The sequence below is a fragment of the Diadema setosum genome, chromosome 4 (assembly GCF_964275005.1).
Source record: "Diadema setosum chromosome 4, eeDiaSeto1, whole genome shotgun sequence".
Lineage (NCBI taxonomy): Eukaryota > Metazoa > Echinodermata > Echinoidea > Diadematoida > Diadematidae > Diadema > Diadema setosum.
This window is the reverse complement of record NC_092688.1, coordinates 29,911,581-29,925,380: the sequence shown is the minus strand read 5'-3', so window position 1 is coordinate 29,925,380 and position 13,800 is coordinate 29,911,581. Positions and strand designations below refer to the sequence as shown.

General features: G+C 37.2%; 1 protein-coding gene across 1 annotated transcript in view; it reads right to left on the bottom strand.

Annotated features, from left to right (window-relative positions):
• Positions 1-13,800, bottom strand: part of LOC140228001 (uncharacterized) — a 39,201-nt gene that overhangs the window by 25,103 nt on the left and 298 nt on the right. The window contains exons 2-4 of the mRNA XM_072308397.1: positions 8,533-9,799; positions 5,642-5,886; positions 1,649-2,023 (exon numbers count right to left, since the gene is read on the bottom strand). Coding sequence (XP_072164498.1) covers positions 1,649-2,023; positions 5,642-5,886; positions 8,533-8,787 — 875 coding nt within the window. The 5' untranslated portion in view covers positions 8,788-9,799. The remainder of the gene's footprint in view (positions 1-1,648; positions 2,024-5,641; positions 5,887-8,532; positions 9,800-13,800) is intronic.

Sequence of the window (13,800 nt, the reverse complement as noted above, 5' to 3'; positions counted from 1 at the left end):
TATCACAGTCAAATCAATGTCCTCTCTATTTGCTTGTAAAATGCTCTGTAACAGTCGCGCCCAGTGTTGTCACATTACATGCCACAGACACACAATGAAAAATTGAGTACCAGCATAACAAAAGACAAAACAAAAACTTAGGACCACTTCACATCTGACATCTAAATCTTTTGTCACATGATATAGACCACATTTATTGTCTAATCATTAGTACACTATTGAATACCAGAATTCAGAATCAAAAATAAATCTGAAAATATATAAATATGATGATCTCTCACAAACAGAAATTGTGATGCTAAATCCTTCAACAAATTTGCTGTTATGTTGACATCAAGTTGGTGTCATTCATTACAAATAACAAAATCTCTGTATCATTAAATCATCCGTAACAATTCATCATGCATCAAAAAAAAAAAAAAAACTAGAAATGTCGCTACAGCGACTGGTGTATGCCTCCGCCATAATACATGGTTCTTCTAATAGGTCTATAGTACAATGTCTTGACAATGTGTGATGACAGTTTCACACAATTGGCAAAATATTAAAATGACAGGTTTGCCACAAATGTGCTGAATGTTCACTTTCCTAGAACTAGGTTCAATTGGATGAATGATTAAAATTTCAGAGTGCAGGTACATTATATTTGGGGGAACTGATGATTTTCACTTGACTTTTGACCCTTTTACAAGTTTATGCATTGAGTAATTTTCAAGGTATTGAGAAAAAGTATAATTTCAGTATCAAGTGGTAAAATAGTATTATCGAAACCTGGCCTTTGACCTTTGACCCCACAGTTCCAAAGAGAATCACTGTTAGGTAGAACATGCATAAATATGTAAGTTTCATGACAATACCTTAAGTTATTTTTGAAATATGGAGGAAAAAGTGCAATTTAGCACTTTCACTTGACCTTTGACCTTTTGGCAAGAAACTTCCCACAGAATATATATTGGGTTATACATGCATACATCAAGTTTTAAAAAAATCCTTCAGGCATTGCATAAATATAAGGAAAGTAGTTATATTTTGAGGAGTTGACCTTGACCTTTGACCCCTGACCTTTGACCCATGACCCCCAACTTCCCTAGATAATCACTGCCCATCGGTACAAGCATAAAGTTCCATGAAGATACCTTGAACCATTTGCGAGATATGGAGAAAAACATGAAATTTCAATTTTTTTTCTTCACAAAATAACCTGTGACCTTTGACCTTTGACCCTGTGACCCTAAAATCCACACAAAGTATTATCCCCCAAGGATATACCCTCACACCAAGTTTGATGCAAAACCGCCACACGGTTCTTGAGATATCGCCAAAAACAAAACGGGACGGACGGACGTACGGACGTACAGACGTACGGACGTACGGACGGACGGACGACCCGAAAACATAATGCCTCCGGCCACTTCGTTGGCGGAGGCATAAAAATGTTGCAAACTGATTGTGCCTTTGAAAAACACTCACATCTGGAGTTACAGTGCATGACACACAATGGGTCAATCACCCCCAGGTTTATAAGAAATATTGGATGATTCACTTTGACAACAACCTTACTTTATTATTACTTCATCATTTGACATCATTCTGAAATAAGACATTGTGAAGAAAACCTGCACAGAGGCACTGTGAGATATATACTAACTTTTGTCCCTTGTAAGCTTCCTTGTAGTTCCTCAGCATCACCTCATTCCACACCTTGTACCTGAGACTGCCAGGGAGGGGTCTTCCTGACAGCTTTCGGCACACCTCTTCCAGTCGGGTGGGGTCACGCCGCAGCACAGCACACAGTGACTTGCCCAGGAGGTCACTGGTCTGACCCCAGCAGTTTGGGACAGGGTGTTCCTCTGTGCCCGATTTGGAGGCAGACCGCGAGAAGTCTGCCAGTGGACTGTCCTTTGGGGTGTCATCAGGATGACTGACGGTATTAACCCTCTGGAGTTGCGTGAGATGAGTTGCCAGTGTGGGTTCTACTCCCTCACTTGATGTTGGCATTGTCATTCCTTCTTGCACCAGATATCTTGTTGTCATCATTATTATAATTCCATAATTACGAGGAAAGAAAACACAATATGGAAGTTTACTGCTAGTAGAAACAGCATATTGTTATGATGTTCTTAATGCAGATGAAAATTCAGTCTCATGGTTTGAACTTACAGCTAATAGGAAGATTAGAGCTTGACTTTATACCAGTATGTTCTGAAACATCAGAATTCTAATTACTGTATAATGTGTTCCTTTCTTGGAGAAAATCAAAGAAACAACATCACTGAGAGGACATATGCAAAGCATTCTCTGAATGCATAAGTACACATGCATTAAATGATGTACACTACATGGAGAACACTGTTTGACATCATAAAAGATGAAAGCAAGAGATTATTAAGGATAGGGGTGAAGGTTGAGGTGTGTTTTCTTCCAACATTGTCTCCCTCCACAATCTGTTTTTAATAGACGAAGACAAGAAAACTCACATCTCAATCATAAAAGATGTTTGCCTGTGCAAATGGGCAATTCCACGGTATGTAGGACACAGATGCCGAAAATTCAAAATGATATTTGTTTCAAACACCATACATTTTCAGACAGTAGTTGAGTTGAAGTTTTAAGAATCATTATGTTTTTCAATAAAAGCGGCCATTTTGATTTTCAAAATGGCTGCCAAAATATGCCTATAACTCAATGGTAAGAAAGAGTGTATTGTCACATAATTTACCCTCTGTATATCCACTTTACTAGTACTCTAAACAACAATCTTTTATATGTATGCAGTTACCAGACAAGTCTTTTACCACATGATAGAAAAAAAAAAGCTGGTTGCTTTAAAGAATTTTATAAAAACTTTTAATTAGTTTGACAATGATGGATGTAACGTCAGTTACCAAAAACAAGGAATTTTTAACTTTATTCATCAAAGAAAGTGAGCTGTATGACGTAACTTAGGATTTCTAATGTTTGCCCATATGCCTTCCTTTCAATACCAGAAAATAAGGATACTTGGCATACTGGAGAGTCAAATGAACACATCAAAATGTGTAACGTCAGTTACCGAAACGTCATTTACCAGTATGTAACGTCAGTTACCATGACAGTAATTATAACTTAGGCAAATTTTTTGACTTTAGGCCATTTCAATACATCTGGGAAGTCATTTAGGTTATCAACAAAGAGCAGCAATCCCTTTGATAGGGAATGATGTCATCACCATGGTACACTGTATGTCCATGGATACATTTTTTTTTTGTGTTCATTTAATCTTATTTATTTATTTATCATATTTGTTTTGGTGGAGGGGGCTTGAGCTTTTGATTTTCGGTTCAGCACAAGTTTAGGTTTACCACATGCAATACATAATGCACTCAAATTACTATACAGTACATTCACAGTCCTACGGGATGATAAAGCTACCAAATTTGTAGGCCTAATCAATGATGTGGTTACATGGTAACCACCTTTTTCTATTAAAAAGCTTGTGTACAGCTGTATACCAAGAGTTTTATAATCTTTACTAATGACTACTTTTGCTAGAATTTTTCTTTTTTTCTGGAAGCTTAGTGAAGTTTCTACCTCAAGGCAAATGCAGGAAGAGATATATTTCTTCGCTTGCACTTAAATGTTTGGTTTAGTTAATATGGCGCATCTGGAAATGGTACATACAATGTAAGCAGGCCTGACATAAGGCATTTACTGTCATTACTGTTTGAAACTAACACTGATGTTGCTTAACGTTTGGCAATAATGTTGCTCAAAGTGAGAGGTGATTCTAGGGTAAAATAAAAAAACTGTTCATATTTGTTGATTACTTTATTTCATTCATGCAGGGACATTTTTGTAATATTTACATAATAATTATGAACAGGAAGATTCATTTATATTAATTTTAGAATTCTTTCGTTGCAAAATCCTATTTCTTGGTATCTGGGATTATTTGCAAGCCTTCATATACCAGTGAAAAGGAAAAGAAAAACAATTACATTCCTTCAAGCAAGGAATAAACAAATGCCCTTTTGTTCAAAAAAGCATGCTTCTTCTTCACAGAAAAAATATTTAAAGTGTAACACTACAATGTATTCATTTAAATCATTATTAATGATGGAGATCATTTTGTTATTTGTGGCCCTAACAATGCCTTGAGGGAGAAGGAGTAAAATAAAGAAAAGAAGAAAGAATATATCACAGTGGATTACATATGAATATTTTTATTTGTATGTGTTTTTTCTCCATGACCTGAAAGATATTTTTTTTTTCCCACACACAAAAATATCTGTGTTTTGTGTAGTACTGCAGGGCATTATGGGTGGGGTACTCTAGATAGAAACTTTCCTGTTCATTTAAAAAAAAAAAACCCACAAAAAACCCCTTAGTTATGTCAATATTCATACTTGGAACTGCTGAATCTAAATGGCTCTGTGTAATCATAACTGTTGAATAAGCATTCAATCTTAAGATAAATGTCAAGAAATATCCTCTGGTGCATTTACATTATTTTTGCTCAACTGTGCTATGGCATGGGGGGGGGGGGGGGGAGCTTGCCCTCTAAGGGCCCCATCCCATTTGTGTCTTTAGATTTTGTTTTAATTTGTTGCTAAGTAAATGCCTGGGATTGTTACTGGTATACTGCAGCAGTATAATAACCTGTTAAATAAGTTAATTCTTTGTAAACCCCATAGCAAAAGTATGTGTAACGTCAGTTACGTAACGTCAGTTACTGACATGTTTCCCTTTAAGTTTTCATTAAACACAAAGAAAATGGACTAATGTTTCATTTCATTTGGGTATTTGTAATTGATGAACCAAGGTATGATTCTATATCAAACAAATCACTCTGAAAGGTCAGAATAATAAAATATCACAAAATTATTCCTAATCATGATTTTCCATGTGTAAACCCTATGGCAAATGTAAGCGTAACGTCAGTTTCGTAACGTCAGTTACCGTCATGCCTTCACTGAAATTGGCATGGTGCTAAAAGGAAATATCTAAAGTGCACATTATTTTGCACACCTGTTCCTAAGAACCTAAGTATATTGCCATATAAAGCACATAAAGTTTAGAGGTCAGGGACATGAGATATTTCCATTTAAATCGACACCATAATTTCCCATGTCCTTTTTCCGTAACGTCAGTTACCGACACATTTTCACTTGCTATGTGATAAGAAATGCAGTTTGAGAGAAAAACTTTCCACCCACTTCTTCATTCTCATGAACTCATTCATCAATGCTAATTACAAGCCCCAGGTGCTTTCATTCACAAAACTACAACATAAACAATTTCATGAAAATCCTTACGCGTAACGTCAGTTACCGTGGAATTGCCCAAATGCTCAATGTTCACTGCACCGAAACTAATGGCAAACAAGCACTAACATTTGTGCATATCATATTATTGAAATGCAAATCATTTGTTAAACTCAATCAATGCAGATAAAATAATGCAGTTTCTTTTTCCCCAAGTGAGGGGTGGTATGATCTAAATATGGCAACCAGTATGAGAAGAATGCCACATACCATCTGGAAGTTTTCAATAAAACTTTGTACACTCTGAGGGTATTTGTATATTATGGTGAAAGTATGTGCAGTTTTCCTCTTCTTCTTCTTCTTCTTCTTCTTTTCTGGCAAAGCCTTTGGGTTCATACCTATGCATGCCTGTGCTGAATATGGCTTCCATCCTGGACATGGTATCCAAGACCTCGCCTGGTACAGGTCTGGCTACAGGAGGCTGGTCTGTGGGTGGTGTGATAGATGACTCAGTGGCCAATGCTCTCTTCTTGGGAACCAGGTATCCACAGTCTGCTGCTGCCAAGTCCATCTTCTCCTTGAGAAGCAGCTGGGTGGACTGGAGGATCCTCTGACGTTCATCATCACTACATTCCTCAAGATCCTGTGAACTCATTGTATGTTCAAGTATATGAGTGTGACTGGCATGGGTAGCAATTTTTCATAACTGCTAATCCAAAGCATGTCATTTCTCCCATCTATAAGTGTTTTTACTTGCATTATGATTGCGAAATCAAACATTTCCATCTTCATTTACACATTTCAAAATTTGCAGGACCGAGTTGAATTTTTGAATAACCAATTTAACATCCTACATACTGCATGTACCAGAAATTACACGTTCTCTATAGATACATGTAAATGGATCAACTTTTTTTTTCACTTATGACACCATGTGTGCCAGTACAGATTTACACTTGAATTGTCAGGGGCATCAATCTGTTTTAAGGTTTCAGAGTGGTGTGGGAGAGGGTATCCCCTCCCACAGAGAGAGATTTTGCATTCTCAGAATTGAAATTCACTGATTAATTACACACAAGGGATCTTTTGCATTTTTAGAAATTAGAATTTAATAATCTGGTGCCTAATTTTCATGGAATGCATAGATCATCTTTAATAAAAAAAAGTAGAGAATATATGCATTTATGGTGAATAAATGTGAATGACTAGGTAATTGTGTTATCTGTAACCTCTTGTTCTATGTGTGAAGGGGGAGGGGTGGATTGAATAACATGATCTAGTGGACTCTTCTTATAGATTATTAGGACAACTATGAAGGCTTTGTTAAGTATTAATAGCTAAACAGAAAGCTTGCTTACAATTTGCCATTTATGCTCTGGCAGTCCATCAACAGTAGACCTACCTGTATTATAATTTTTGGCCAAAAATGTTTGCTCCCTCCCCCCCCCCCCCCCCATCCCTGATCGACATCCCTAGATATAAAGTGCTCAAATTCAATTCGTTACTACATCTTAAATTACTCTTTTTGTTTTTCTACACTAGTTCTTTTGGATGAACTCATCTGTGTTCATATCCTCTCTTCTTATTTCTTTGAAGTTCTGGTACCGGGTACCTTTGTCTTCTGTCTTTCGTCTTGCTTCATCTGGCAGATCTGTGAAGGTAAATCTGGACCACCACTTTTACATTGATTTGCTAATCACTCTAAATTACAAAAGCTTTAGGAATTAGTGATTTCTTCAGTTCATAATGGATAACGCTTCATATCACGCATGTGCTCACAATCACAAAACTCCACTGTACTTACAGGTGGTAACAAGAACTTTCTGATGTAAAGATACAGTTATGAAATAACTGTGAGATGTTACTAGATCAACCATATTTCAAGCTGAAAACAGGATATGACATGTCTAAGCCTGCCGCAAACTGCACGATTAGACCGGTTGCACAACTAGAGAGGCAAGCCGGGTCATGACCAGTTGCACGACTCGACACCGCACACTACATGACCAGACTACACACAGCTAGGCTCACGACCATTCTGGCTTGAGTATTATAGAAGCAGGCAATGTGCACTTGCACAACTGGAAACTAGCAAGGCTGGCGACGCCGCACTTCTGGGGGGCATTTCATGAAGGAACTTGTCGGATAAAATATCTGACAAGTCAGTTATATCCGACAAGTTCAGAGAAATCAGCCAATCAGACTAAAGAATTTCTCAAAACTTGTTGGATATAACTTACTTGTCAGATATTTTATCCAACAAGTTCCTTCATGAAATGCCCCCCTGGTCTCAAAGGTGGTATGACCAGCCTGATCGTGTAGTGTGTGATGGGCTTAAAGTGAAAACAAAGTTCTGGTAAGGGCCTGAGAACCCGTCTGGCACCATTTCATATTTGCTTGCAATATATCGAAAGAGTCTACAAAGAAACTTACCTGGCTGACGCGGTTTGCCGGAATGACGAGTCGTTTTGGAGTATTTTGAGAAAAATAATAAAAGTCGGTAGACCGACTTTTATTCCAGAAGGCTCCAGACTAACTCGGTCTCAGGGAAAACTCGACCCTATTTCAGACAATTTACACACAGTTCATGATCGCCATGTTCATCAGTTCTCTACGGGTACCAAACAAGGCCTTGATGAGCAGACAGGAAAGTGCGTGCTAATCCTGTACAAAACAAATGGACAGCGTGCGGTCCTCAACCTCAGTTGCTGAGACGCGCGGTCTTTGAAGTTTTTGTTGTTGTTTATCAAGCGTCTTTGATTGTTTTTAGAGGTGCTTGAGAGGCGCACACTAATTTTGCATGCGCGCCAATGAGGTCTTTGATGCGCGCGTTGTAACAACTCGGACCATTACTTCGAGTAGCCAGAACGCTACAATGTAGTTTATACAGGCCGCTCCCATATGCAAAGTACAAGGTACAACGCTGTACAATCCAGAGGGTAGGGACAACCAATACAACTCATCCCGCCGTCAAGCAAAGCGAGGCCGAGTTATCCCCGAGTCCGAGTCTAGCTTGACCCCGTTAGGGTAAGTTCTGAGACTGAATGTTTTTGGTTAATATTTCCCATTTTCGTCGTTACCCATCGAATATCTTGTTATTACAGCGTTATTCCGCACATTTCCTAGGCATACGTTCACATTTTGGAGCAAAATTTGACAACTTTTGCAGGCGTACCAGAACTTTCTTTGGGCTTTAAGACTATGCATTCTATGTGCAGTATCTAAAAGGTTACACCCCTAGACTAAATGATGATATCCAGGACTTGGGAAAACAAATCAAACCTATTACCTTTGCAGGAACTGCCCATGTCCACTTGCTGAGGTATTTCTGCAGGAACCCTACTCCCAAGAAACCAAAGATGGCTGCTCTCATGAGTGGATCCGACAGCTCTGGCTGGATCCTCTTGGCCAGGGCCTGGCTTAGCTTGTCATACACCTCATGCCATGGTGACCCAGGCATGAGAGTCTCCTGCACAGCAGAGTCTAGCCACACATGGCTAAAAGGCCTATAGTGGCTCATGGCATCACTGGCATTCAGTGCCATTGTCACTCAGAATTGATATGCTCCCTCTTATTGCTGCTATAATTGTCAATACAGTCACATGAAAGGGAAAACCCCTTCACTACACTTTAATCTTCAGTCTTATTGTAGCATCAAATACTCTTTGTGGGCAATGCTGTGTGGCATGATTGTTGTTGTTGGTGTTATCACCACTATAATCCAGCATTACAGCTATGAATACTCATCAAATTTTTGTGACATTCTGCAGGTGTTCTTCCATTTTACAGATTTCCTCTCTCAGTTGGTTCAATGGACATAATGTCTACTTTCCAGATGTAGTGTTGTGGGGTCCCAAACTGCCATGGGAAGAACTCACATTACTTAGTATCTTGAAGGTGCAGAATGCCCTAGCTGACCCACAATGTCAATCTACGAATATCTTTCTCATTGACATACAAAAAGATTAAGTCTTAGAACAAGCGAATAAAATTCTGAGACTTCATGCAATATAGTCTGTCTCCTTCCAAGTGTGAAAAGTCCAACCATCAAGGCACACACACATATTCTGTAGAGACAAGAAGCTGAATGCAGCTGCTCCTTTGAAAGACAATCTCAGACTCAAAGTTCAATGTTTTTATTTTGCATGCACCCCTACAGATGCATGGTAATATCTATGTCCAGGCTCTGACATACACATTGAAGAAGGCTCTCTGTCATATCACAATGCCATCCTCGTGTTCATGCAATGAAGGTGTGTCAATGGAGTTTTGTTGTTGTCATTTTTTTATCTCACCACAAACTACATTCCATCAGAAACACTGCAGGCCCACAGCTGTCCATTACTTTTCAGCACAACATGCCCACAATGATGTCACATTTTTTGGCACTCGTTTCTCACGATGGTTTGCACTCTGTCAAGGCATGAGCTTAAAATTGCATGCACAATGTATGTTCATATTCCATCATGCACTGCCTACAAAGGAGGGAAAACAGCCATCTTCATACATGCAGGAGGCATTCACTTCATTGGTCTTGTCAGATCCATGGGTCAAGTCTGAAATAAAATGACATGTAAAACAACATGCCGTGAACTTGTTCTGAATGTGCATGTCTCACTCTCTTCCATGTTTCATATTTCCTCTCATTATCAGTGTGTACAATATATTTACAGTAAAACAATACGACTGAGCTCACTGTGACCTATATGAAAAACTGAGTGACATGTCATTTTCTGTGTACTCACAAAAGTAAACACACAAAAGTAACAGCATGATGTTTAAATCATTATTTGCACATGCATGCTCCAATGACGGATCTAATCATGTATTGTACCCTATCATACATGTCAAATCATTGATTTGCAACTTCCACTGAAAATAACATATATATTAATATTAGTTTGAGTCTTTGGAACTGAAGAATACTCAAGACACAAGTAAAAAGCACCATTTCATGCAATGACACTGACCACTTAAAGAGAGTGAATAAAAAAGACAAGGAGGATAATCAAGAAAATTAATTATGAAGTCTGCTCAGCACAGGATTTTGTGTTAATCCAAATACCATGCAAAAACAGTTAGGTGCAAATATGGTGGTGAAAACTCTGACAGATTAAAACTAAATTACGTCTACAAACACACAAAGACCACTATGGAAAAAGTGTTTCTTTCCTGTCTTTTGACTTGTTTTTATTGAATAACATCCAACATCAGAGATTTTATCATACACATTTGCAGTAGCACATTAGTTACTTGGCTCTGGCATCACAGTGAAAACACCTTGGTGACAAAGTATCTCACACTACACAATTTACATCTCCTTGCACAGCCCAGAAAGAAAATAATAATGCCTCCGGCACCTCTTGGGGTGAAGGTTTAAAAAAATGATAAGAATAACTACAGAGCACATTACCGTAAGTCACAGGGCACAATAGTTTTTGTGAAAGGTTGAAATTAACTTCATCCTGAATTTCAGAAGCACTGCCAAACTTGTATCATCATACATTCAGGATTCATGTAATACTTGGACATGATTCTGGCAAAGACAGTGTGCACTTGTTTTTCCCTGTTTGTCAAAGAAATTGTGTTCAGCTTACACAAAACTTTGTAGGCTTCATGTGAATAACAATGATGAGTGCTTGTCTTGATGACACAAAATACTTTGTAGACAATGGACTAAATAGCTTTTATCTTCTGCACATATTGCACATCAAGACTGCCAAAAGCTGAACAGATAATGTTACAACACATCATTGGGCATAACTTACTCCAGGTGAATAATACTATTACAAGGTTACTTGAATGTCTGTTTATACAACCAAGAGCAATGTTTCTCTGATTTAAAGTGTGAGTACCAGTACTTACCTATCAAAAACTAGATAATGCAATGCAAGAAGTCTTTAATCATAGTTAAGAAACATATAGTTTTTTTTCCTTTTTCTTTTTTTCAATTACATGAACATTTCCTCACAGCTAACATTTCATTCATTTTCCTGAATCAAACTTCTATTCAGTGCAACCAGTGTGATGTCAGCTGTGCAAAACATCAAGTCAGCTGTACACTGGTACTTGACATTCTGCTTTATATATTACGTAAAGTCTTGTTTATTCATAAAATACTTCTCAAGGTCTGCCATGATACCACTTAATGCACAGACTGCGCTTTCACAAGTCTTAGTTGGCCAATTCAATGCAGCAAAACTAAAATTGCATCGGACAGTTCTCAAAAAATACACATTTTGTGAGTTTGTGAGTTTGTGTGTATTAGTGTCATACTGTCTCATGTCCCAGTTTCATTTTCCATGTGGTCACTCTGTGAATAAACACTTAGAATTCACCAACAAAAGATGTATTCTATATACATACATATCATCTACACTAAAATGTAAAATTTTCAAATTAGTTTCAACCAGCACAACTGAGTTAAACAAAGATCAATTTTGAATTGTAATTTGTTGTGAATAATACACAAAAACAACAATTTCTTTCCTTATTATTTGCTAGACAGCAATTACACATAGCTAAGCCATCTTCAACTTAAATCAGGGAAATACTTTAAAGAAAGGAGCACATGAGATGACACTCCAAGAGAGAATACAGCTTAACAAATTATTTGAGTGAAAGCTGAGCAACGAGATAAATGCAACCTGTCAGTCATCACTGGTACATAAAACTACATCGTATTTGTGACCATGGCCACTTTGGCACACATCTGAATTTACCCAAATGATGCGTTTGGGAGCAGGTGGCACAACTGAATGTCAAATTAAGTTCAAATATATTCACCTGCAGTTTTCTCCAGCTTCATATACATCTTTACCAATTTTACAAAACATATTAATCATGGATAGAAAATTATGTAATATAATTTGTGCACTTGTGTGCCAGTTTTATCAAAGAATAATTCACAAGACCTTTGAACTTAGTATTTTTCAATGTTACATATGATACTGGTCAATAATAAGTATAATAATCTAAGCTTTTGACACAATGCAAAATGTATAATGTAAAGGCTTATGGGGGGGGGGGGGAGGGGGTGGCAAAATCCTCATTTTCATTAATTTATTGTTTTCCCAGACCAATGGCCAGAGTTCAATTCAGTGCACATACATTGTATGCCTGCATACATACATATCTCAAACTGAACTTTCATCAGTTTGTGATCATTACATTTTATGACACTTTAGTATAATCATGTTGTGCCTCTCTTCATCTTACTAGTTTGATCACAAGAACTTATTAATCTCAGGCAATAAAGGATGCTGTAAGCCAAGAAAAGACTAAATTATCTTGTAAAAATTTGAAGTGTTTATAATCTTCAATGTAAGAAATATTGGGTGGCAAAACAATATCTGATCACCATGATCTCTGGTGAATAATGATTTAACCTGAATAAACAACAGGTTACTTAGCAGAAAGGATGGAAGATTTCTTATGTACAAACCAAATTACTTACAATATTCACATTCTATTTACAAAGGAGATAAATATTTGCTACGCTCTCTGCTATATACATTACACAGAAATTGAATGCATGATGGGTTTGAGTGGACTTTTGTTATAGAGAAATATGGACTTATGCCATTTAAATGTCACAGCAAGACTAAGAGTGGACGATCAATTTCCGGATAATTACTACCATCAGAACGAACACCAATATGACATCTGGATACCTATTCTAGATAATTCATCCTTGCCTGTAATAATCAGCAACTTGTCCAGAGGGGTAACCTGGGTAAGAATTGTCTACAGGCTAAATGAGCCGGGAAGATAAAGTCATTGTTGGAGGGGAAACTGTCCTTATCAGCAATTGTCTGGAGGAAAAGGTCTTGCTATTAACCACACATATCTTGTGCTGTGCAAGATTTATCAATAGATGGTTGGCCTCATCATTCAGAAATGATGACAATGTCCAGTTTTCCAAGAATTATGCATGCACATAGCCACACGGTTTTGTCTTTCCCCTAGTTTCACTGGTGACAGAACAAACCCTATGCTGTTCATACACACTGATTTACACAGGATTATCACAGACAGAGCAAACATTTCAGCTTTAAACAAGGACAATATATATAAATATAAATATATATATAATATATATATATATATATATATATATATATATATATATATATATATATATATATATATATATATATATATTACAATGAATTCACACATAGAGAGGAAATAGTAGAATGAACATAGTATCAGTATGAAAGAATAAGTTGAGATAAGATGTGAAATTGTTTCACAGTGGATTGTGCATCTTGCACAATGAAATATAAACTTGTAAACTTAGGCATTTCATGAAAAGTAATAGTAAAACATGCAACTTAACAGCATAGAGAAATGGGAATTGTCCATTTCCACTCGCCATCTTTCTTCTGCAGTTAGTTAAAATTACTAACACACACTGAAAGAGTATGACATTTGAGTTTCTCAGTACACATTCCTTAAATAGAGAGCTATGTTAAGAAAAGAGATTTATCCAACACTGCTTGCTACAGGAATGTGAATTCAACTACAATGTATAGCATTCCAATCAACATGTGGA